The 21,717-nt window shown below is 49.1% G+C and overlaps 1 protein-coding gene across 3 annotated transcripts in view; it reads left to right on the plus strand.

Annotated features, from left to right (window-relative positions):
* sun2 (Sad1 and UNC84 domain containing 2) overlaps window positions 1-21,717 on the plus strand; it is a 136,064-nt gene that overhangs the window by 91,356 nt on the left and 22,991 nt on the right. For all 3 annotated transcript variants that reach the window (XM_072492109.1, XM_072492108.1, XM_072492110.1), the window contains 6 exons: window positions 3,720-3,959; window positions 4,366-4,443; window positions 7,099-7,142; window positions 7,974-8,136; window positions 11,024-11,263; window positions 11,687-11,771. In XM_072492109.1, the coding sequence (XP_072348210.1) occupies window positions 3,720-3,959; window positions 4,366-4,443; window positions 7,099-7,142; window positions 7,974-8,136; window positions 11,024-11,263; window positions 11,687-11,771 (850 nt within the window). The remainder of the gene's footprint in view (window positions 1-3,719; window positions 3,960-4,365; window positions 4,444-7,098; window positions 7,143-7,973; window positions 8,137-11,023; window positions 11,264-11,686; window positions 11,772-21,717) is intronic.

The raw sequence follows: 21,717 nt of genomic DNA on the forward strand, positions 1-21,717 counted from the left end.
ATCCCCCCACTCTAGGATATTTGTTTTACCTTGAATTAAAAGAATATGGTGACCGGACAGTCCTGGTTTTTCATTAAACACCCTGGTGTCCCAACAATTTGCTTGAAATAACTCAAATGTCCTGATTTGCAGCTTTTTCCCCTGACATGAACCATATAAAGGATTTCCGTCAGCACTTCACCTTTTCACACAGTATCAGCAACTCGTCTCTTCCTCTCACCTTCCCTTTACCTTGATCTCTATTTACTATCGACAAACTAAAACAAAAACCCTCTCGTGTTGTACTGCAGCCACTCGCTGACCATAAGTTGTGCACCCCCATGTGTGGAAATTATTCTCACTGGCATCCGGAGCTGTGACTGATTTTTTGGGGATCCTCAATGCGACAGCTCTAATTTGTGTTCTTCTGTCCATTTTTGGGCACTGTCGTCAGCTGCATTAACTTGATTTACACTGCACCTCTTGTATCTGCCGCGCAAGAAAGAAACAATTTCTCAAATTGTGTTTTCCCCCCCCATCCCAAAAAAACTATGCCTGACAACCATAGTGAATACTCCGCTCTGATTGGTCAGTCAGAGTTCGCTGGAGTGTTTCATGTAGCCTGTGACCTGTCAATCAATGGGCGAAGTTGAACTTGAGCAATTCAAATCCTCCTTGCACTTTCATTGCCATACAATATAATGATGTAGAGATGCCGGCGTTGGACTGGGGTGAGCACAGTAAGAAGTCTTACTTCTTAGGTTAAAGTCCAACAGGTTTGTTTCAAACGCTAGCTTTCAGAGCACAGCTTAATAGCACAGCTTAATACAATTTAATAGGAAGTAATGATGGATCTGGCTTGTTCTAAAGATAAACATCTTTTTCAATGCTTTAATTATTAGAGGCCTGAGGAGGAGGTGATTGAGAGTGGTAAGAGCCAGTTGCTATGTGCCACATGGAGCACAATGCCATGACTGACAGCTGGGCAACCATGTCATCCAAGAATCAAGGAGCATGCTCAACCAATGTCTTATTAGGGTTGCCACCTTTGGATGGGTATATTCTGGGAAATGTTTTCACGTGACCGTCCGCTTTCAAATACCCCCACACCCCGGCCCCATATTCCTGCCATTAGTTGCCTGATGAGTGCATCGTCATGGAGCCCTGCCTTTCCAATGCTTTTGTTAAAATTGTCTCAAATGTGGTTTATCGGTTAAGAATGTAGTGCTTTCATTTGTTTAAGGCATGGCACAGAAAGAAGCCATTCAGCCCCATCATGTCTGCCAGCCAAAAAAAGAGAAAGAAAAGAAACTAGCCACTTATTTTAATCCCACTGTCCAGCACCTGGTCTTTAGCCTTGCAGATTATAGCACTTTGGGTACAAATGTAGGTACCGTTTAAATGTGTTGACTGTTTCTGCCTTGACTACCAATTGGGGCACTGAATTCTAGATGTCCATTATCCTCGGGGTGAAAAAGATTTTCCTCCTGTCCTCTCTAAACCATCTACCAATCACCTTAAAACGACACCTTTGTCTCACCCCTTGAGCTAGGGGAAACTAGTCTTTCCTGTCTACGCTATCTGGACTGCTTATAATTTTGTCATAATTAGGTCATCTCTCAGCCTCCTCTTCTGAGGAAAACAGCCCTAGCCTCTCCAATATTTCCTTATAACTGTAATTTTCAAGCATTGGCAACATTTTTGTAAATCCCCTATGTACTTTCTCCAGAGCAATTATATCCTTTCTGCAATGTGGTGAGCAGAACTTTACACACAATTCCAACTGAGGCCTAACCAAGGTTTTCTAAAGATCCAGCATTATATTCCTGCTTTTGTAATAATATCTCATCCCATAAAGGAAAGCATTCCATATGGTTTCTTTTTATCACCTTGTCCAACTGTCCAATTACCTTCAGGGACCTGTGGACATGCACTCCGAGGTGTCTCACTACCTCTACCCATCTCGATATCTTCCTCTTTACTGTGTATTCCCTAGCTCTGATTGCCCTGCCCAAATGCATTACATCACATTTCTCCAGATTGAATTCTATTTTCCAATTTTCCGCCTACTCAACCAAACCATTAATATAGTTCTGCATGGCCCATTTTTGTGGCATCCACAAATATCCCAAATCTGCCTCCCACATTTAAGTCCAAGTCATTTATCTGTACAACAAACAGCAAGGACCCCCAAACTGATCCCTGTGGATCACCACTGGAAACAGCTTCTCTTTGTTGCCTGTTGCTGAGCCAATTTTATAGCTGTCCTGCACTTTCTAGGAAGCATATGAGAACAAAGAGGAAGACTCATAAAAAATACTGCAGTTAGGAAAGCACCTGATAGCCTGAGTTAATGGATCCGTGCAGAGCTATATAAATAAACAATCTGATTCTCCCTTTTGTAACTGCCTCGACCTGTCAATCAAGAAGCTTTCAGCAGGCAATGGAGTGTGAAATTGAATGTAAACAATTCAGTTCAAAGCTTTCAATCTCCTAGCCGTTTACACAGACTTTCTATACTTTAAATGGTATTGAAACTGACTGTGAAAACTACTTCAAAGGTTTCCACCACTTTAAAGAGAGAACTTTGACTTCCATCTCATAAAACTTTAAACTTGGCCTATTGACAGATGTTTTGAAGGGTTTAGGGGTACAGATGAGAACACTTTCATATTATGAGGGATGTGTATTTCTGAGATACTGAGTGATTGTTTAAATGGGCCATGTTTCTTTGATCCAACCTGCATCGCATCCCCGCCCTTGTGTTTCCCAGCAGTGTGGGCGGCTTCAATGGGAAATCTGATTAACAAGCGGTGGGATTAGAGAATCCCGCCACCAGAGAATGGCGTGCCGCCAGGATGCACGTGGCTGGGGGAGCGGAGAATCCAGCCCATGGTCTTAGGGGTACAGATGAGAAACTTGAAATGAAATGAAAATCGCTTATTGTCACAAGTAGGCTTCAATGAAGTTACTGTGAAAAGCCCCTAGTCGCCACATTCCAGCGCCTGTTCAGGGAGGCTGATACGGGAATTGAACCCGTGCTGCTGGCCTTGGTCTGCTTTACAAGCCAGCTATTTAGCCCACTATGCTAAACCAGCCCCATACTTTCACTTTATTATGAGAAAAAAATATTTTTTACACATTGACTTTGCTGTTTAATGAGTTTAAAGGCTGCAGATGAGAAGAGCAGCCAAATGAACCCCATTCCAGGGAAGACCCCTGCCCTGAGCCTCCCAGCCGAGCATAAGCTCCCGACCCTACCTCTCATGAAGGACCCTGCTCGGCACCCTGGTGGCAACTGTTGGGAGAGTACTTACCACTTTGTCACCCCTCTGACTGCAAGCTGCTAGGTCAATGATCCTCAATACTTGCACCAATTCATGCCAGCAGGACTCTTGGCTGGGGGAGGTTGGAGCATCCCAACTGACTAGTGAATGATGCGTCCTGCTCATCTATGACATGTAAAATAATGAGCTATTTGCATGGTCCTGCCAGGTCGGGGCGGGAAGCCCGCCTGGGATGTCAGGAAACCTGCTGTGGCCAGTGGGGCGGGGATGGAGGCCCATTGCGAATCCCGCTCTTTGGCTCAACGTAGATTCTGCAGGCCAACGCAAACCCATGTCTCGCGAGCTGCCCTGGAGAATCCAGGCCATTAGTTTTAAAATAATGTGTAATTAAGCCAATAGATCAGGTTGACATCCAACATGAAATTTGTTTTTTAATATAAGTTTGATTTACAGTCTCGTGTACAGAGAATGGAACAGCAGTTGGCGCAGCTGGCTTCTGACTTTCGTACCCAGTTACAGCAAGATACCAAACTAAGTCAGCAAATGCAGCCAGCAGGGGAAAGGGAGACTATCCCGGTCGAACCACCACTTACACAAGACGATGTGACCAAACTGCTTCAGGAGTTTGTCAGTCAACAACAGCGCGAGGTGGTTCACGATGAACTGCCGAATGATTCAATCTTGAGAATTCAGGTGAGCTTTAATTCTTAGCTTCACCAACAACTCTTCGGTAGCATGGGCCCTATAACTTCTAACACTAACATGATATTGGTTTGCTGGCTCAGCAAGAGCTTCTCACTGCACCTTATATTTGTTCGTCACAAATTAAAAATCTAATTGACTGTAAATTTAGTGACTTTGACACCAAATCAGTCCACAGACGGTATTCACAGCAAAGTGATGTTGGTATTTAATAACGTGTGTTTTTGGTCATGCTCAAACATGGGAGTAAATTGAATTTTTAATTAATTCATTGTGCATGGTGGGACCATTCGCAAATGTTTTGAAAAAACCACATTTGTACAAAAAAGGACAAGCAGCAGGAGACTGCAGCCAGGGAGTCCGCAGTAAGTAATGTTTTGTCTTTCTCTTCCCCTAGAATAATATAGCCGTTGTCCAACAACAGCAAGATGCCCGAATGGAGCAGCTGCTTCAAGAACTTAATGGCCAAACAGAGGTGGGTTTTGTAAACCTGTACAGATCGAGTATTAATCTGCTGTACTGAGCAGGAATCCTACAACGAGGAAACTGAATCCTGTATTAAAACAGTCGGATCTTGGGTCAAACATTGCTAACTGCCAGGGCAGGGTCAATAAATCGCTACAGGACCCTGGCTGCAGTCTCCTGCTGCTTGCTTGTATATGCTCCTGCATGCCAGCAGGGCTGTCATTCTGACCAGCAATCGAGTGGGAGTCTGCACCATTTTATGGGGCAGAACAGTGGTTAGCACTGCTGCCTCACAGCTACAGAGACCCAGGTTCAATTCCGGCCTCAGGTCACTGTCTGTGTGGAGTTTGTACTTTCTCCCTGTGTCTCCTCTGGCTGCCCTGGTTTCCTCCCACACTCCAACGATGTGCAGGGTAGGTGGATTGGTCATGCTAAATTGCCTCTTAGTGTCCAAAAGGTTAGGTGGGGTTACGGGGATAGGGTGGCTTAAGTAGGGTGCTCTTTTCAAGGGCCGGTGCTGACTTGATGGGCCAAATGACCTCCTTCTGCACTGTAAATTCTATGATTCTATTATTTGCAGCCACATCCAAGTCCTTGCCCTTGCTGCTCTTTCCCTAAGCTGCCACACATCCCTGCATCCTCTCCCTATTAATATTGAGGCCAATGGCCAATCTATGGAGCAACCCCCTCAGGAAATGCTAAAAACAGACTGTGTTTCAATAAATCAGCACTGATTAGAATTTGCAGCATTTAAGATATTGTGATAGTATGTGAGTACTGTGAAACATGACACCTGGTGAGTGCAGTATGCTTTGGGCATATTGGGGCATGAATTAGACCTCATTGTTCCTATGGTTTGTTAAGCGGTAATGATAGGTATTACTTTGGGGCTTCAGAACAGCCGCACAGTCCAGGGGGAAGAAGAGATGTGATGGGTGACAAAATGCCAGCATAACAATTTATGAAATGTTCTGATACATAAGACCATAAGATATAGGAGCAGAATTAGGCCACTCGGCCCATCGAGTCTGCCCAGCCATTCAATTATGGCTGATATTTTTCTCATCTCCAATCTCCTGCCTTCGGCCCATAACCCCTGATCCCCTTATTAATCAAGAACCTATCTATCTCTGTCTTAAAGACACTCAGTGATTTGGCCTCCACAACCTTCTGTGGCAAAGAGTTCCACAGATTCCTCCTCATCACTGTTTAAAAGGATTGTCCCTTTAGTCTGAGATTGTGTCTTCTGATTAAATTTTTTCTACAAGTGGAAACATCCTCTCCACATCCACTCTATCCAGGCCTCACAGTATCCTGTAAGTTTCAATAAGATCCCCCCCTCATCCTTCTAAACTCCGAGTACAGACCCAGAGTCCTCAACTGTTCCTCATACAACAAGCTCTTCATTCCAGGGATCATTCTTGTGAACCTCCTCTGGATCCTTTCCAAGGCCAGCACATCCTTCCTTCGATATGGGGCTCAAGACTGCTCACAATACTCCAAATGGGGTCTAACCGCAGCCTTATACAGCCTCAGAAGTACATCCCAGCTCTTGTATTCTAGCCCTGTCGACATGAAAGCTAACATTGCATTTGCCTTCCTAACTTCCGACTGAACCTGCACGTTAACCTTAAGAGAATCGTGAACAAGGACTCCCCAAGTCCCTTTGTGCTTCTGATTTCCTAAGCATTTCCCCATTTAGAAAATAGTCTATGCCTCCATTCCTCCTTCCAAAGTTCAAAACCTCACTTTTCCACATTGTATTTCAGCTGCCACTTCATTGTCCACTCTCCTAGCCTATCCAAATCCTTCTGCAGCCCCCCTGCTTCCTCAATACTACCTGTACCTCTACAGATGTTTGTATCATCTGCAAACTTAGCAACAGTGCTTTCAATTCCTTCTTCCAGATCATTAATGTATATTGTGAAGCATTGTGGTCCCAGCACTGACCCCTGAGGCACATCACTGAGGCTGCCGTCCTGAAAAAGACCCCTTCATCCCCACTCTGCCTTCTGCCAGTCAGCAATCCTCTATCCATGCAGGATCTTACCCTTAACACCATGAACTTATTTAACAGTCTCCTATGCGGCACCTTGTCAAAGGCCTTCTGGAAATCTAAATAAATCACGTCCACGGGTTCTCCTTTGTCTAACTTCCTTGTTACCTCCTCAAAGCACTCTAACAGATTTGTCAGACATGACCTCCCTTTGATGAAGCCGTGCTGACTCTCCTATTTTATCATGCACTTTAAGCTAGCCTGGGGTTCAAAGCTGTATAATTCTGGTCTACCAGACCTGGGTAAGGATCTGCGCAGCTCTGAGCTTAGGTTTGTGGTTGGGACCTAGCACCTTTTGCCAAACCCAAAATTAAGTGCTGGTGCTTCATGTTCTGTGTTGCTGAAAATACATAAGAAACATTAGCAATTATGTTCACATTGTAAATATATAAAGAAACGGGAGAAAGTCTTCTGTTTTGGAATCCAGATTTGTGGTGTTTGCTTTTAAAGTTTCCGGACAGTCTAGTTGAAAATAAGACTGTTGCGTTCCAAGATTGTTCAGATGGCAAACCAGCAGGCTCTGAGAAATCTGGGTAGCTGCAACTGAGAATCCATACAGGCAAATAAAATTGAATCCCATTTTCTTTTCTTTTTTTGCCCCCTTTCCAGGAGATGTTCAGAGAAATAAAGGAGGCAAAATCAGCTTTTGCAAGGTATGGGAATTGAGGTCTGTGGCATAGTTTCTCTATCATGCATCTGTACAACAGAAATGTTTCCAATCGGAAAAAGCCACATTGATGACTGTTACTAATTAATACGGTGTTGTGCTGGGTTGCAGTGTTAGGAGCTGACTTAAAAATGGTACCTGCAGTGTCGCAGGAAGAGCAAGTAATTCTCCAGCTGACTATATATTGGAAATATCACAACTTGGTACTGTCCAGCTGGTCATTTGTATTTCCAGCTAATTGTGCTGACTATCCCTTCTGTAACTGGAGCAATGTCAACAGAAAAATGCTTGAGTGCAGCATATGAGAGTTCTTTAGTCGTGGAAACATGAAGCAGTTTATTGCCCTTCACTGGCCAAGTCACTTGATACATTCTTTCACCCATACAAAATTGAAGAGTCAACTCCCATGAATTCATCTTTTCCTTTCCTCCTCGTCTCCTGAGGCCTTTGAGCCTTGCTAAGTTACAGTTTCACAGGCATCAACAGTTTAGAGTTTTAATGTATGAGCCTGACATCCAATATCCCGTAGAAATTACTGACTATTTTTCCCTTCTCTACCTCGAGCACATTGAGGAAAATGTTGGCGCTCCACCACTGCCCCTAATGGGATCAGCTAGCTGGGTAGAGAACTGGAATTGCACCTAGAACCTCCGGTCCTGGGTGGCTCTATTATACAGTTGCTGACAGTCCACCAAGCAGTGCAGTTTTTTCTGGATATGTTTTAAGAATCCACGTTTAAAATAAATAATTACTACCGTTCTCTGCAAAGCTTTTAAACCTATTGTGTTCACAGATGGTTTCTTCTCTTTGTTCTCAGTACTGTGACTGATGAGCAGAAATCATTTCAGTCTGCATTAAACCAACTGGAAGAACAGCTCGGCCAAACCCAGTTTGAGTTGATGGATGTGCATACTGTGCAAACGAACATGGCATCAAATGTGGAAACGCTGAGCAGCAGGATTGGAAGTATGAAGGACGATGTGAGTCTTTTGGAGGGCTACTGCTTTTATTGAACAGAAACCGATCAAAACCATGTTTAGAGGCCCATTCCAGATTGGGGATAGCAGCATAGTCAAAATGGTTAAAGTGTGGAATGTTTTGGTGTGCTATAGAAACCCATGAGTATAAGAATGGGAAGAACTATGGGCACAGTCTTCCGGCCACGCTGCGCCATAAAAGCATCTTGCTGCGGTGCAGCGTGCCACGCTGGTGGGATTTCCGGTTGCAATGGTCCCTTCACCCCCTGTCAATGGCATAATGGGTCCCCGCTGTATAAACCCTGCTTTCTTGAACTGCTACAGTTCCTGAGGTGTATGTACATCCACATTGCTGTTAGGGAGGAAATTCTAGGATTTTGCCCCAGCAACATTGAAGGAACAATTATATATTTCCACGTCAGGAGCTGAGTGACCTGGAAGGTAACCTGCAGGTGGTGGGGCTCCCATGTGTCTTGCTGCCCTTGTCCTTCTAGATGATACTGGTTGTGGGTTTGGAAGGTGCTGCCTAAGGGGCCTTGGTGGGTTCCTGCAGGGCATCTTGTATATGGTACACACAACTGCCACTGGTCGTCGGTGGTGGAGGGAATTCATGTTTGTGGAAGGGGTAGTAATCAAGCTGGGCTGCTTTATCCTGAATGGTGTTGCGTTTCTTGAGTGTTGTTGGAGCTGCACTCATCCAAGCAAGTGGAAAGTATTTGATTACACTCCTGACTTGTGCCTTGTAGATGGTTGACAGGTTGTTGAAGGAGGTTACAGAGATGGGGTGGGGCAAAGGCCATGGAGGGATTTGAAAAGGCTAATTTTAAATTCAACCTTTGTGAATGTTTCAGCAAAGACAGCAGCAGTAGAATTTGGAGAGGGGCAGCGGTTAGAGACATGGTGATGGCACGGATATGTGACAAGAAACTTGGATAGAGTCAAATAACATCAAGTCTAGTTCAACCTCATGGTTGCCAGGGAAGGGGATGATGTCAGTGGCTAGGAAACTTAAATTTGCAGGAGAGACCACAGATAATGGCCTCCCTGTGGAATGTTTCTCAGCAGCTGGAGGCGGCCCACTGTTGATCCCGCCACTTTCAATGGGATTTCACATTGAATCCAACCCACGCCACTGGGAATCCCTTGGAGGGGGTGTGCCATCGGCAGGACCGGAACATCCCACCAACCTGAACAGCTGGAAGATTTTGCACAATGATTTAAATCTTCCCAATATTCAGTTTCTGGCAGTGGTTAGCACTGCTGCCTCATAGTGCCAGGGACCCGAGTTCGGCCTTGGGTGACTGTGTGTAGTTTGCACGTTCCCCCATGACCGTCTGGGTTTCCTCTGGATACTCCCGATTCTCCCCTCAGTCCAAAGATGTGCAGATTAGGTAGGGTTACGGTGATAGAACGGGGGACTGGTTCTCGGTAGGGTGCTCTTTCGGAAGGCCGGTGCAGACTCGAAGGGCCAAATGGCCTCCTTCTGCACTGTAGGGATTCTATATAGGAATTTTAGATAAGCAGTGCGACAATATCGAGACAGCAGTGGAAAGGCAGAGATTTGTTGAGTTAATGCTGGGTATTGTCATTGTAAGTGGAAACTGGATTTCTCCTGCTGTTGGGATTCTCTTTTCCCGTCGACAGTACACCCCTGCCCACAGGTTTCTTGGCGGTGTGGAGTGGTTTTAATGGGAAATCCCATTGATAAGAGGCAGGAGTAGAAAATCCCGCTGCCAGCGAACGGTATGCCGTCGAGAAACATTCAGCTGGGGGATCGGAAAATGGGCTTTTAGATGTTGACAGCATGTAGATATAGAAAAATGGGAACTGGCCACAGATAAGATCCTCAGAAGACACGAGAGGTAATGGTGCAGGACTGGGAAGAGAAACCATTGCAGATGATTGTCTGGCTAGAGTAAAGGAAAAATTGATGATCATTAATGAGATAGAAGAGTCTGAAAGAGAATGGAAAGTTTTGGGATAATCTGTAGTTCCAATTCGGCTAACAACTTCATTGTATGAAGATGTGGGGCGGGATTCTCCCGCAATCGGCAGGATGGCCCGATGCTGGCACCAAGAACGGTGCGAACCACTCCGGCATCGGGCCACCTGGAAGTTGCGGAGTCCTCCGCATTTCCGGGGGCTAGGCCGGCACCGGAGGGATTGGCGCCACGCCAACTGGCACCGAAGGGCAGGCGTGTTCTGGCGCATGCACAGGGGGTTTCTTCTCCACGCCAGCCACGGCGGACCCTACAGAGGCCAGCACGGAAGGAGTGCCCCCACGGCACAGACCGCTCGTAGATCGGTGGGCCCCAATCGCGGGCCAGGCTACCGTGGGCCCCCTCCTCTGGGGCCCATCTCCCCCCCCCCATCCCTCTCCCCTGAGGACCCTACCATTCAGGTCCCGCCGTGTGGGACCATGTCCATTTCACGCCGGCGAGATTCGCCGAAAACGGACGGGCGCTCGGCCCGTTGGGGCCGCTGCCAACAGCCCCCGGCCGGCGCAGCGTAATCCCCGCCCCTGCCCGAAAACCGGCGCAGGAGAATACGGCAGCCGGCGGCGGGGCGGGATTCACGCCGCCCCCCTGGAGATTCTTCGACCCGCCGGGGGGGTCGGAGAATCCCGCCCGTGTGATTCCATATTCTTGATACTTCAGTGAAACTTGGGTTGGGATAATGGTCCAGCCACCCAACCTCCAGTTTCTCTTGCGTCCCTCCCCAGAGTGTCAGGCCAGGTATTCTGCATAAAAGAATCGTAAAAGATAGAAGAATATGGTTAAAATACTAAAGTCTTTGTTTGTACAGATTCCATAGTTTTGTGTCTGTAGAGTTTGCTCATTTGCAAAGAGAAGCATTGGACCCTTCAGTACTTATTTTGTTTTAAATTTAGGTGCAGGCAGATGTGCTCAAATCGGTCCACAGACTGCTTTTTGGGTCCTCACAAGATGACACAGCTGTATCTTCACAGCAAGCATTCGTAACACAGTTTGTAAATCGTAAGGACCTGGAGGCCCTCCTTCATGACTTGGAGATAAAGATCCTTGCCAATCTTCCACAGAATTACGGCCAAACATCAAAGCAGAATGCAGGAACTATCAGAGCCATGTTAGCCGAAGCAGGATTAACAGAGGTAAATCCGAAAGCATTTCTCGGCGAGCAAACTGCGTTCATGAATCTTGGGCAAAGCACTAACAGCAACATAGAATTCTTGTCCATCCTATCTTGTGCAGCGGGATCGGCAAAAGTATATGGTAGGAACTACCTGCTGTAATACATCTAAGTGATAAAGGAGATAATTTCAACCCAGTATATTTTAAGCATTTCTTTCGGATTTTTTAAATTCGGCCTTGCTCTAGTAAGAAGTATTTGGCAGCTCCCCAGAATTCTTGTCCATTTTTTTTATTACCTATTATTATTTATTTATTATTTATAGAGGCCAGAAGATCATAAGAGGAAGTGGTGCCTGTTAACAGCTCGATCCCTGCCTCTATGTGCGAGGTCTGTGCGTTACACCAACTTTCACCAATGCTGCATTTCCCCTTTGTGTTTACAGGAAGTTGAGAATATTGTGCAAAAAGCCCTGAAACTGTACAGTGCCGATCAGATTGGAATGGTGGATTATGCACTGGAGTCTGCTGGTAAATATCAGATCTAATATGGTCCCAAACGCTGGAAATTAAGTGCCTGCAAGTTAAACTGGTCTTCTGGTTATAGTAGTTGCTGTAGTGCATCAGAATATATGTGCTATCTCTTTGACTACTTTGTAGAAGGTTAAAATATGACTTTTTTTATCTTGTCCTAATCAGGATGTGGTGGCAGTGCATCAGAAAGTACAAAATTAAATTGCTTATTGTCACAAGTAGGCTTCAAATGAAGTTACTGTGAAAAACCTAGTCGCCACATTCCGGCGCCTGTTCGGCGAGGCTGGTACGGGAATTGAACCATGCTGCTGGCCTGCCTTGGTCTGCTTTCAAAGCCAGCGATTTAGCCCAGTGTGCTAAACCAGCCCCTAAAATACACCTTGTATCAAACATACATGATACATATCCCATGAGAGCTGTCCAGGTTCACATATTTAAATAATAATTTATTTATCTTGTACCATGTACCAGCAGCAGATTTCGGGAACTACTGCTGTGCCTTAAAGTGCCATTAACTAGGGTAACCGTGCAAGTTATTAGCTATCAATGTTGCAATTCGCTACCTTGCATGAGTTGCCTGAGCTCTGGGGAAAGAAGAGAGGACTTTTTCCCTTTACTCTGAGAACAGGGCAGCACGGTAGCATTGTGGATAGCACAATTGCTTCACAGCTCCAGGGTCCCAAGTTCAATTCCCGGCTTGGTTCACTGTCTGTGCGGAGTCTGCACGTTCTCCCCGTGTGTGCGTGGGTTTCCTCCGGGTGCTCCGGTTTCCTCCCACGGTCCAAAGATGTGCGGGTTAGGTGGATTGGCCATGCTAAATTGCCCTTACTGTTCAAAAAGGTTAAGTGGAGGTTATTGGGTTACGGGGACAGGATAGGTACGTAGGCTTGAGTATGGTGCTCTTTGTAAGGAGATTGGCCATGCTAAATTGCCCTTCGTATTCAAAATTGCCCTTAGTGTTGGGTGGGGTTACTGGGTTATGGGGATAGGGTGGAGGTGTGGGCTTGGGTAGGGTGCTCTCTCCAAGAGCCGGTGCAGACTCGATGGGCCGAATGGCCTCCTTCTGCACTGTAAATTCTATGAATTCATATTGAGAGATATAAAGAGGGGGGCCTCGATCTTCAAGTCAGATTAACATATTCTTTGATTACTATTGTACATCTGCAATAAAGTTACACAACAGGTGACTGCTATGTTGAATGTTAGAAGTCATCGGCGCTGATGTGGTAAATGTACCTGGTTCAAAATGTAATGGTGGCTTTGAACTAACTTCGAACCAACTCCTGGTGTTTTAAAAAAATATATATTTATTAAAGTTTTTAACACAATTTTTCTCCCTTACAAACAATAACCCCTCGTAACCAAAAAAAACCCAAGAAATCACGCAGAGCAAGATATATACATGGCAAAATGATATATTTACACAGCTTTGTACACTGGCCCTCACCCGTACGTGCCAGTTTCCCCAACCCTTCATGTTATCTCTTGCTCATCCACCCTCCCAGGCAGTCCCCCCTTTCTCCCCCCCCCCCCCCCCCCCCCCCCCAGGTTGCTGCTGCTGCTGACCGACCTTCCTCTAACGCTCCGCGAGATAGTCTAGGAACGGTTGCCACCGCCTGTAGATCCCCTGCGCAGACCCTCTCAAGGCGAACTTCCCCCTCTTTTTTCAACTCCTGGTGTATTTCCGACACCTTGCCCTCCCCGACCCATACACCCGAGACCACCCTATCTTGAACTTCTTGTGCCGGGAGCAACGGGAATTCCTTCACCTGTCGCCTCACAAAAGCCCTCACCTGCATATATCTAAAGGCATTTCCTGCGGGTAACTCGAACTTCTCCTCCAGTGCCCCTAGGCTCGCAAACGTCCCGTCGATGAACAGGTCCCCCATTCTTCCAATCCCCGCCCGATGCCAGCTCTGGAACCCCCCGTCCATCTTCCCCAGGACAAACCGGTGGTTACCCCTGATCGGGGACCACACCGATGCTCCCATTGCACCCCGGTGCCGTCTCCACTGGCCCCAGATCCTTAGCGTTGCCGCCACCACCGGGCTCGTGGTATACTTTGTCGGCGAGAGCGGCAGCGGTGCCGTCACCAACGCCCCCAGGCTCGTTCCTTTACAGGACGCCATCTCCATCCTCTTCCATGCCGCCCCCTCTCCCTCCATAACCCACTTGCAGATCATCGCCACATTTGCTGCCCAGTAGTAGCTCCCCAGGTTTGGCAGTGCCAACCCTCCTCGGATCTACTGTGTTCCAGGAACCCCCTCCTTACTCTCGGGGTCTTATTCGCCCACACAAACCCCATAATACTCCTGCCTACTCTCTTAAAAAAGGCCTTAGTGATCACGCTGGGAAGGCACTGAAACACAAACAGAAACCTCAGAAGGACCACCATTTTGACCGACTGCACTCTACCTGCCAGCGAGAGCGGTAACATGTCCCATCTTTTGAAATCCTCCTCCATTTGCTCCACCAACCTCGTCAGATTCAGTTTATGTAGGGTCCCCCAACTCCTGGCTATCTGGATCCCCAGATACCGAAAGCTCCCCTCCGCCCTCCTCAGCGGTAGGTCCCCTATCTCTCTTTCTTGGTCCCCCGCCTGTAATACAAAGAGCTCACTCTTCCCTACATTGAGCTTATAGCCCGAAAACTCCCTTAGAGTCTGCATGACCTCCACCATCCCCTCCATTGGGTCCGCCACGTACAGCAACAGGTCATCCGTATATAGCGACACCCGATGCTCTTCTCCCCCTCGGACCACCCCCCTCCATTTATTAGACTCCCTCAATGACATGGCCAATGGTGCGATCGCCAATGCGAACAACAGGGGGGACAGGGGGCACCCCTGCCTCGTCCCTCGGTACAGTTGAAAGTACTCCGACCTCCGCCGGTTCGTCACTACACTCGCCTTCGGGGCTCTGTAAAGGAGCTTAACCCAATTGATAAACCCTACCCCGAACCCAAACCTACGCAGCACCTCCCAGAGGTACTCCCACTCTACTCGGTCAAAGGCCTTCTCTGCGTCCATAGCTGCCACTATCTCCGCCTCTCCCTCCTCCGATGGCATCATTATCACGTTTAAGAGCCGCCGCACATTAGTGTTTAGTTGCCTGTCCTTTACAAATCCCGTCTGGTCCTCGTGGATTACCCCCGGGACACACTCCTCGATTCTCGTGGTCAGCACTTTTGCCAGCAACTTTGCATCCACATTGAGGAGCGAGATTGGCCTGTACGATCCACATTGCAGTGGGTCCTTGTCCTGCTTTAGGATTAAAGAAATTGTCGCTTCCGACATTGTCGGGGGAAGGGTCCCCTCCTCTCTTGCCTCATTAAAGGTCCTCACCAGTAGCGGGGCCAACAGGTCTGCGTACTTCCTGTAGAACTCCACCGGGAATCCGTCCGTTCCCGGGGCCTTCCCCGCCTGCATGCTCCCCAAACCCTTGCACAGCTCCTCCAACCCAATTGGTGCCCCCAAACCAGCCACCCCTTGTTCCTCCACCCTCGGGAATCTCAGCTGATCTAGGAATCGTCTCATCCCCTCTTACCCCCGCTGGGGGCTGGGATCTGTATAGCTCTTCATAAAAGGCCTTGAATACCTTGTTTATTTTCGTCGCACTCCGAACCGTGGCTCCCCTTCCATCTTTGACTCCCCCTATTTCCCTCGCTACCATCTCCTTACGGAGCTGGTGTGCCAGCATCCGACTAGCCTTTTCCCCATACTCGTAGGTCGCCCCCTGCGCTTTCCTCCACTGTGCCTCCGCCTTCCCTGTGGTCAACAGGTCAAACTCCGTCTGGAGCCGTCGTCTTTCCCCAAGTAATCTTTCCTCCGGGGCCTCTGCGTATCTCCTGTCCACTCTCAAAATCTCCCCCACTAACCTCTCCCTTTCCATACCCTCTGTCTTCTCCCTATGAGCCCTAATGGAAATTAGCTCTCCCCTGATCACCGCCTTCAACGCCTCCCATACCACCCCCACCCGCACCTCCCCGTTGTCGTTGGCCTCCAAGTACCTTTCGATACACCCCCTCACCTTCCCACACACCACCTCGTCCGCTAGCAGTCCCACATCCAGCTGCCACAACGGGCGTTGGTCCCTCTCCTCTCCCAGCTCCAGTTCCACCCAGTGCGGGGCATGGTCCGAAACGGCTATAGCCGAATACTCCGTCTCCTCCACCCTCTGGATGAGCGCCCTACCCAGACCAAAGAAATCTATCCGGGAGTAGGCTTTGTGTACATGGGAGAAGAAAGAAAATTCCCTGGCCTGTGGCCTTGCAAACCGCCATGGGTTCACTCCCCCCATCTGATCCATAAACCCCCTAAGTACCTTGGCCGCCGCCGGCCTCTTTCCAGTCCTTGATTTGGAGCGGTCCAGTGCTGGATCCAACACTGTATTGAAGTCCCCTCCCATTATCAGGCCTCCTATCTCCAGGTCCGGAATGCGCCCCAACATGCGCTTCATGAATCCTGCATCATCCCAGTTTGGGGCGTATACGTTTCTTAACCTGATCTGGTCCGCCACCTTCAGATGTGTCTCTTGGTGCATGGCCACGTCCGCCTTCAGTCCCTTTAAATGCGCAAACACTCGAGCCATCTTCACCGGCCCATTCAGGCCCCTCACATTCCACGTTATCAGCCGGATTGGAGGGGCTCTCTCACCCCCCCCCCCCCCCCCCCCCCCAACACCCCGCCGACTAGCCATCTCCTTTTCTGGGCCAGTCCCGTGTCCACGCCTCCCTCACCGTCCAGTCCCCCACCTCTTCTGCGTCCCATTCCCTTTCGGCCAGATCCCTGTCTAGCTTTTTTGCTCCCCCCATGTCACTCCCGTAAGTCAGCTGACGCCTGCTGACCCCGGCTTCCCCCGCCGTCCCATTGACCTCCCCGCGTGGGAGTCTCCCAATCCATATGCATTCCTTCGTTCCCCTTCCCGCCTTTCTTCCCGCGCGCGGGAAAAAACCCCGCGCCTTCCAAAGCCCACTCCGCCCCCTCTGGCGCAGCTCCTGTCGCGACCTTGTCTCTCTCCCCCAGCCCATGTAACATTTCCTGCGCGTGATTGACTCCCTATATACAACAACCATCACACATCAAACCCCAAAACATCCCCCCCACCCTCTCAAACCCTCAGTTAGAGTCCAACTTTTCGGCTTGTACAAAGGTCCACGACTCTTCAGGCGTTTCGAAGTAATAGTGTTGGCCCTTGTATGTGACCCACAGTCGCGCTGGCTGCAGCATTCCGAATTTCACTTCTTTCCGGTACAACGCCGCTTTGGCCCGGTTGAAACCCGCTCTCCGCTTTGCAACCTCCGTGCTCCAGTCCGGGTATATTCGGATCTCTGCATTGTCCCACTTACTGCTCCGCTCCTTCTTGGCCCATCTCAGGACCCACTCTCTGTCCGTGAACCAGTGGAACCTCACCACCATCGCCCTTGGCGGCTCATTTGCCTGGGGTTTCTTCGCCAGCACCCGATGTACCCCGTCCAACTCCAGTGGCCTCGAAGGTGCCTTCGTGCCCATCATCGCCTCGAGCATCGTGCTCGCGTATGCCCCGGCATCAGCCCCCTCCACTCCCTCAGGGAGACCCAGGATTCGCAGATTCTTTCTCCTCGACCTGTTCTCCAGGTCTTCGCGTCTTCCCGCCCACCTCTTGTGTAGCGTCTCGTTCTGCTCCACTCACCGCCAGGCCCACGAGCTCGTCCTCGTTCTGACTGACTCTTTTCTGTACCTCCTGGATCTTAGCTTCGTGGGCCTTCTGCGTGATCCCGAGTCCTTCAATTGCCGAAAGCATAGGCGCCAACATCTCTTTGCGCATCTCCTCGCGCTGCTCCTCGAAGCAGCGCTTGATGAACTCCTGCAGCTCCCCTTTGTCCCTGGCTGCCGCCATTTTGTTTTCTTTCCCTCGCTTCTCCCGTTGCTCCAGTGCCGCTCCTTTGGCCGTTACACTTCTGGTCCGTTTCATAGAAGTTGGCAGTGTTTGCTTCACCAGTCTGCCCCAAAAAGTCTATGGAAACTCCTGAAAAAGGTCTGAGAGTCGGTTCCAGGCGGGAGCTGCCGAATGCGTGACCTACTCCTCCATGGCCGCCACCAGAAGCCTCGTCCCTGCTTCTTCAATGGCCTTGGTAGATCTTTTCACAGTTGTTCCCTCTGCTGCTAGAATTCACCTTTGATAAGAGTCGAGCCAGATTGCAGCTTTAAGCTTGCCCTTCCCCAGCCTGCATGCTGGAAGAGGCTCTGCTTATCCTGCAGTTAAAGCCAAATCTTTTACTGTTTCTGCCGGGTCTGGTATCCAAAAGACACAACATTCCTGGGGGACACTGTCAGGTGAATGCTGCAGTCGTCTTCCTACACCGGGAAATGTCAAACAAATGCCGTGGGGGCCCTGTAAAAGAGCCCAAAAGTCCGTTCCAAGCGGGAGCTGAAGAATATGCGACCTAGCTCTGCATAGTCGCACCCGGAAGTCACTCCTGGTGTTTTAATCAGTGCCTGCACTGGCTGTACACATGGTCTTGCCTCAGCCAGCAATATGTTTATGCTTGATCAAAATTTAGGAACCTCTCTTACAAATTGCAAAGCAACTCAAATTCATGGATGGCAAATCTTCCATTTTCCAAGGAAACATTCTCGGAATGTGACTCGCTGCCTAATGATGTTTCCACCAGTTCCAGACTAGCGCAGCTTATTGATTCATATTTAAGGAGGCAGGTTGCCCAGTTATGTCATAATGTCAGAGCATTTGTTCAATCTGAGTGCTTTCAGCGAATAGACATCCTCAGCAGGATCAGAAAAATGAGCAAATAGGTTCGCTTTTTCTAAATTTAAAGTACCCAATATTTTTTTTTTCCAAATAAGGGGCAATTTAGTGTGGCCAATCCACCTACCCTGCACATATTTGGATTGTGGGTGAGACCCATGCAGACACTGGGAGAATGTGCAAACTCCACACGGGCAGTGACACCAGGGTTTGAAATCTGGTCCTCGGCACCATGAGGCAGCAGTGCTCAGCCGCCCTATGACTGAGGTTCACCCGCGAATCTCATTTTCACTAACTGGCAGAATCATCCCTTGATGCTTTAGACCATTGCCCAGGAATTACTACAGCTCATTGGATAGCATATTGCACTTCATTGCTGCTTTAATCTTTCACACACTTTGGTACTCTGTCAGTCACAAACTTAGTATGCACCACAATATTGTAATATGTCTTGTATGGCAAGTCTATTATGATGCTTGTTCCTCTTGTATTTTACTGGATGTCACTGAATTTGCCACATCAGTGCATAATGCCATTCACTTCAAGAGATTCATATTTAATCTTGGAAAGGGAACTAGCAGCATGACTGGAGGAGCAAGTGCAGATGCTGATTAAAACAGCAGGAATTGGGACTTCCGGGTGCGGCGATGACCAGCTGAGTCGCACGTTTCGGCAGCTCCCTGTGAAACGGACTTTTGGGCTCTTGATAGGAGCCCCAACGGCAATTTTAACGGCTGAAAACACCGTGCGGTAAACCAGAAGGGTGTTCCCCCTGGACACGGATGGAAAAAGGAGAGGAAAGTGGCCGGATTGCAGCGGATCCTTTGGAACAACGGCAAGGAAGGCAAGCAGAAACCAAGATGGCGTCGGAAGGTGGCAGTTTCATATGGGGCCCTGAACAACAAGAGTTTTTGAAACGCTGCGTGGAGGAGATAAAAAAGGAAATGAAGAAAGAGTTGTTGGCCCCGATATTACAGGCGATTGAAGGGCTGAAAGAGGAACAAAAGACCCAGGAGCAGGAGCTTCGGGTCGTGAAGGCGAAAGCAGCAGAGAATGAAAACGACATACAGGGCCTGGTGGTGAAGTCGGAGATACAGGAGGCACACCAGAAACGATCTGTGGAGAGGTTGGAGGCACTGGAAAATAACGCAAGGAGGAACAACTTGAGGATTCTTGGCCTTCCTGAAGGTGTGGAGGGGGCGGACGTCGGGGCATATGTGAGCACGATGCTGCACTCGTTAATGGGAGTGGAGGCCCCGACGGGTCCGTTGGAGGTGGAGGGAGCATACCGAGTTATGGTGCGAGGATCGAGAGCAGGAGAAGCTCCCAGAGCCATAGTGGTGAGATTTCTCCGTTTTAAGGATAGAGAAATGGTCCTTAGATGGGCGAAGAAAACTCGGTGTAGTAAATGGGAGAACGCGGTGATCCGCGTCTATCAAGATTGGAGTGCGGAGGTGGCGAGAAGGAGGGCGAGCTTTAATCGGGCCAAAGCGGTACTTCACAAAAAAAAGATAAAGTTTGGAATGCTGCAACCGGCAAGACTGTGGGTCACATATCAAGGGAGGCACCACTACTTTGAGACGGCGGATGAAGCGTGGACTTTTATTGTAGAAGAAAAATTGGAATGATTGGACTACGAAAATGAACGTTTGGACAAAGTGGTGGGACGAGTGGGGGGGGCGGGGGCGAAGAGGGATTGTATGATTAATCCTGCGGTATGGTAACTTTTCTTTCTCCCACAGGTGGTGATGGGGGGAGGTGGGGAGGGAGAGGAGATGGGGCGTTGGCCATGGGAGGCGGGGCCGAGGGAGAGGCGCGGGCTTGGTTCCCGCGCTATGATAATTATGGCGGGAATAGAGAAGCAGGAAGGAGGGGGCGCCGCACGGGGCGAGCCGTGATCACGGGGGGAAGCCGAGGTCAGCCAGAGTTTGCTGACTTCTGGGAGCAACATGGGGGGAGTAATTACGCTAGCGGGGGGTCTAGCGGGGGGGGGGGGGGGGGAGGGGGGAATTACTGGGTTGCTGCTGCTGGGGAAAGGGGGCTGTGGGTGCGGGAAAGGATGGGCGGGGGGGCACCGTCTGGGAGAAATACAGCCGTGTGGGAACTGGGCGAGAAGCTGGAAAAAGATGATGGCTAATCGGCAAGGGGGGGGGGTGGGAAGCCCCCCAACTCGGCTGATCACGTGGAACGTGAGGGGGCTTAACGGGCCGATAAAGAGGGCACGAGTACTCGCACACCTTAAGAAACTTAAAGCAGATGTGGTCATGTTACAGGAAACGCACCTGAAACTGATAGATCAGGTTAGGTTGCGCAAAGGATGGGTAGGGCAGGTGTTCCATTCGGGGCTGGATGCGAAAAACAGGGGGGTGGCTATATTAGTGGGGAAGCGGGTAATGTTCGAGGCAAAGACTATAGTGGCGGATAACGGGGGCAGATACGTGATGGTGAGTGGCAAATTACAGGGAGAGATGGTGGTGTTGGTAAACGTGTATGCCCCGAATTGGGACGATGCCAATTTTATGAGGCGAATGCTAGGACGCATCCCAGACCTAGAGACCGGAAAGCTGATAATGGGGGGAAACTTTAACACGGTGTTGGAACCAAGGCTGGATAGGTCGAAGTCCAGGACTGGTAGGAGGCCGGCAGCAGCCAAGGTGCTTAAGGATTTTATGGAGCAGATGGGAGGGGTGGACCCGTGGAGATTCAGTAGACCTAGGAGTAAGGAGTTCTCGTTTTTCTCCTATGTCCATAAAGTCTATTCACGCATAGACTTTTTTGTGTTGGGTAGGGCATTGATCCCGAGGGTGAGGGGAACGGAATATACGGCTATAGCCATTTCGGATCATGCCCCACACTGGGTAGACTTGGAGATAGGGGAGGAAACAAGAGGGCGTCCATCCTGGAGAATGGATATGGGACTAATGGCGGATGAGGGGGTGTGCTTAAGGGTGAGGGGATGCATTGAAAAGTACTTGGAACTCAATGACAATGGGGAGGTTCAGGTGGGAGTGGTCTGGGAGGCGTTGAAGGCGGTGGTTAGGGGGGAGCTGATATCAATAAGGACACATAAAGGGAAGCAGGAGAGTAAGGAACGGGAGCGGTTGTTGCAAGAACTTTTGAGGGTGGACAGACAGTATGCGGAAGCACCGGAGGAGGGACTGTATAGGGAAAGGCAAAGGCTGCATGTGGAATTTGACTTG

The sequence above is a fragment of the Scyliorhinus torazame genome, chromosome 29 (assembly GCF_047496885.1).
Source record: "Scyliorhinus torazame isolate Kashiwa2021f chromosome 29, sScyTor2.1, whole genome shotgun sequence".
In the NCBI taxonomy this organism is placed as follows: Eukaryota; Metazoa; Chordata; class Chondrichthyes; order Carcharhiniformes; family Scyliorhinidae; genus Scyliorhinus; species Scyliorhinus torazame.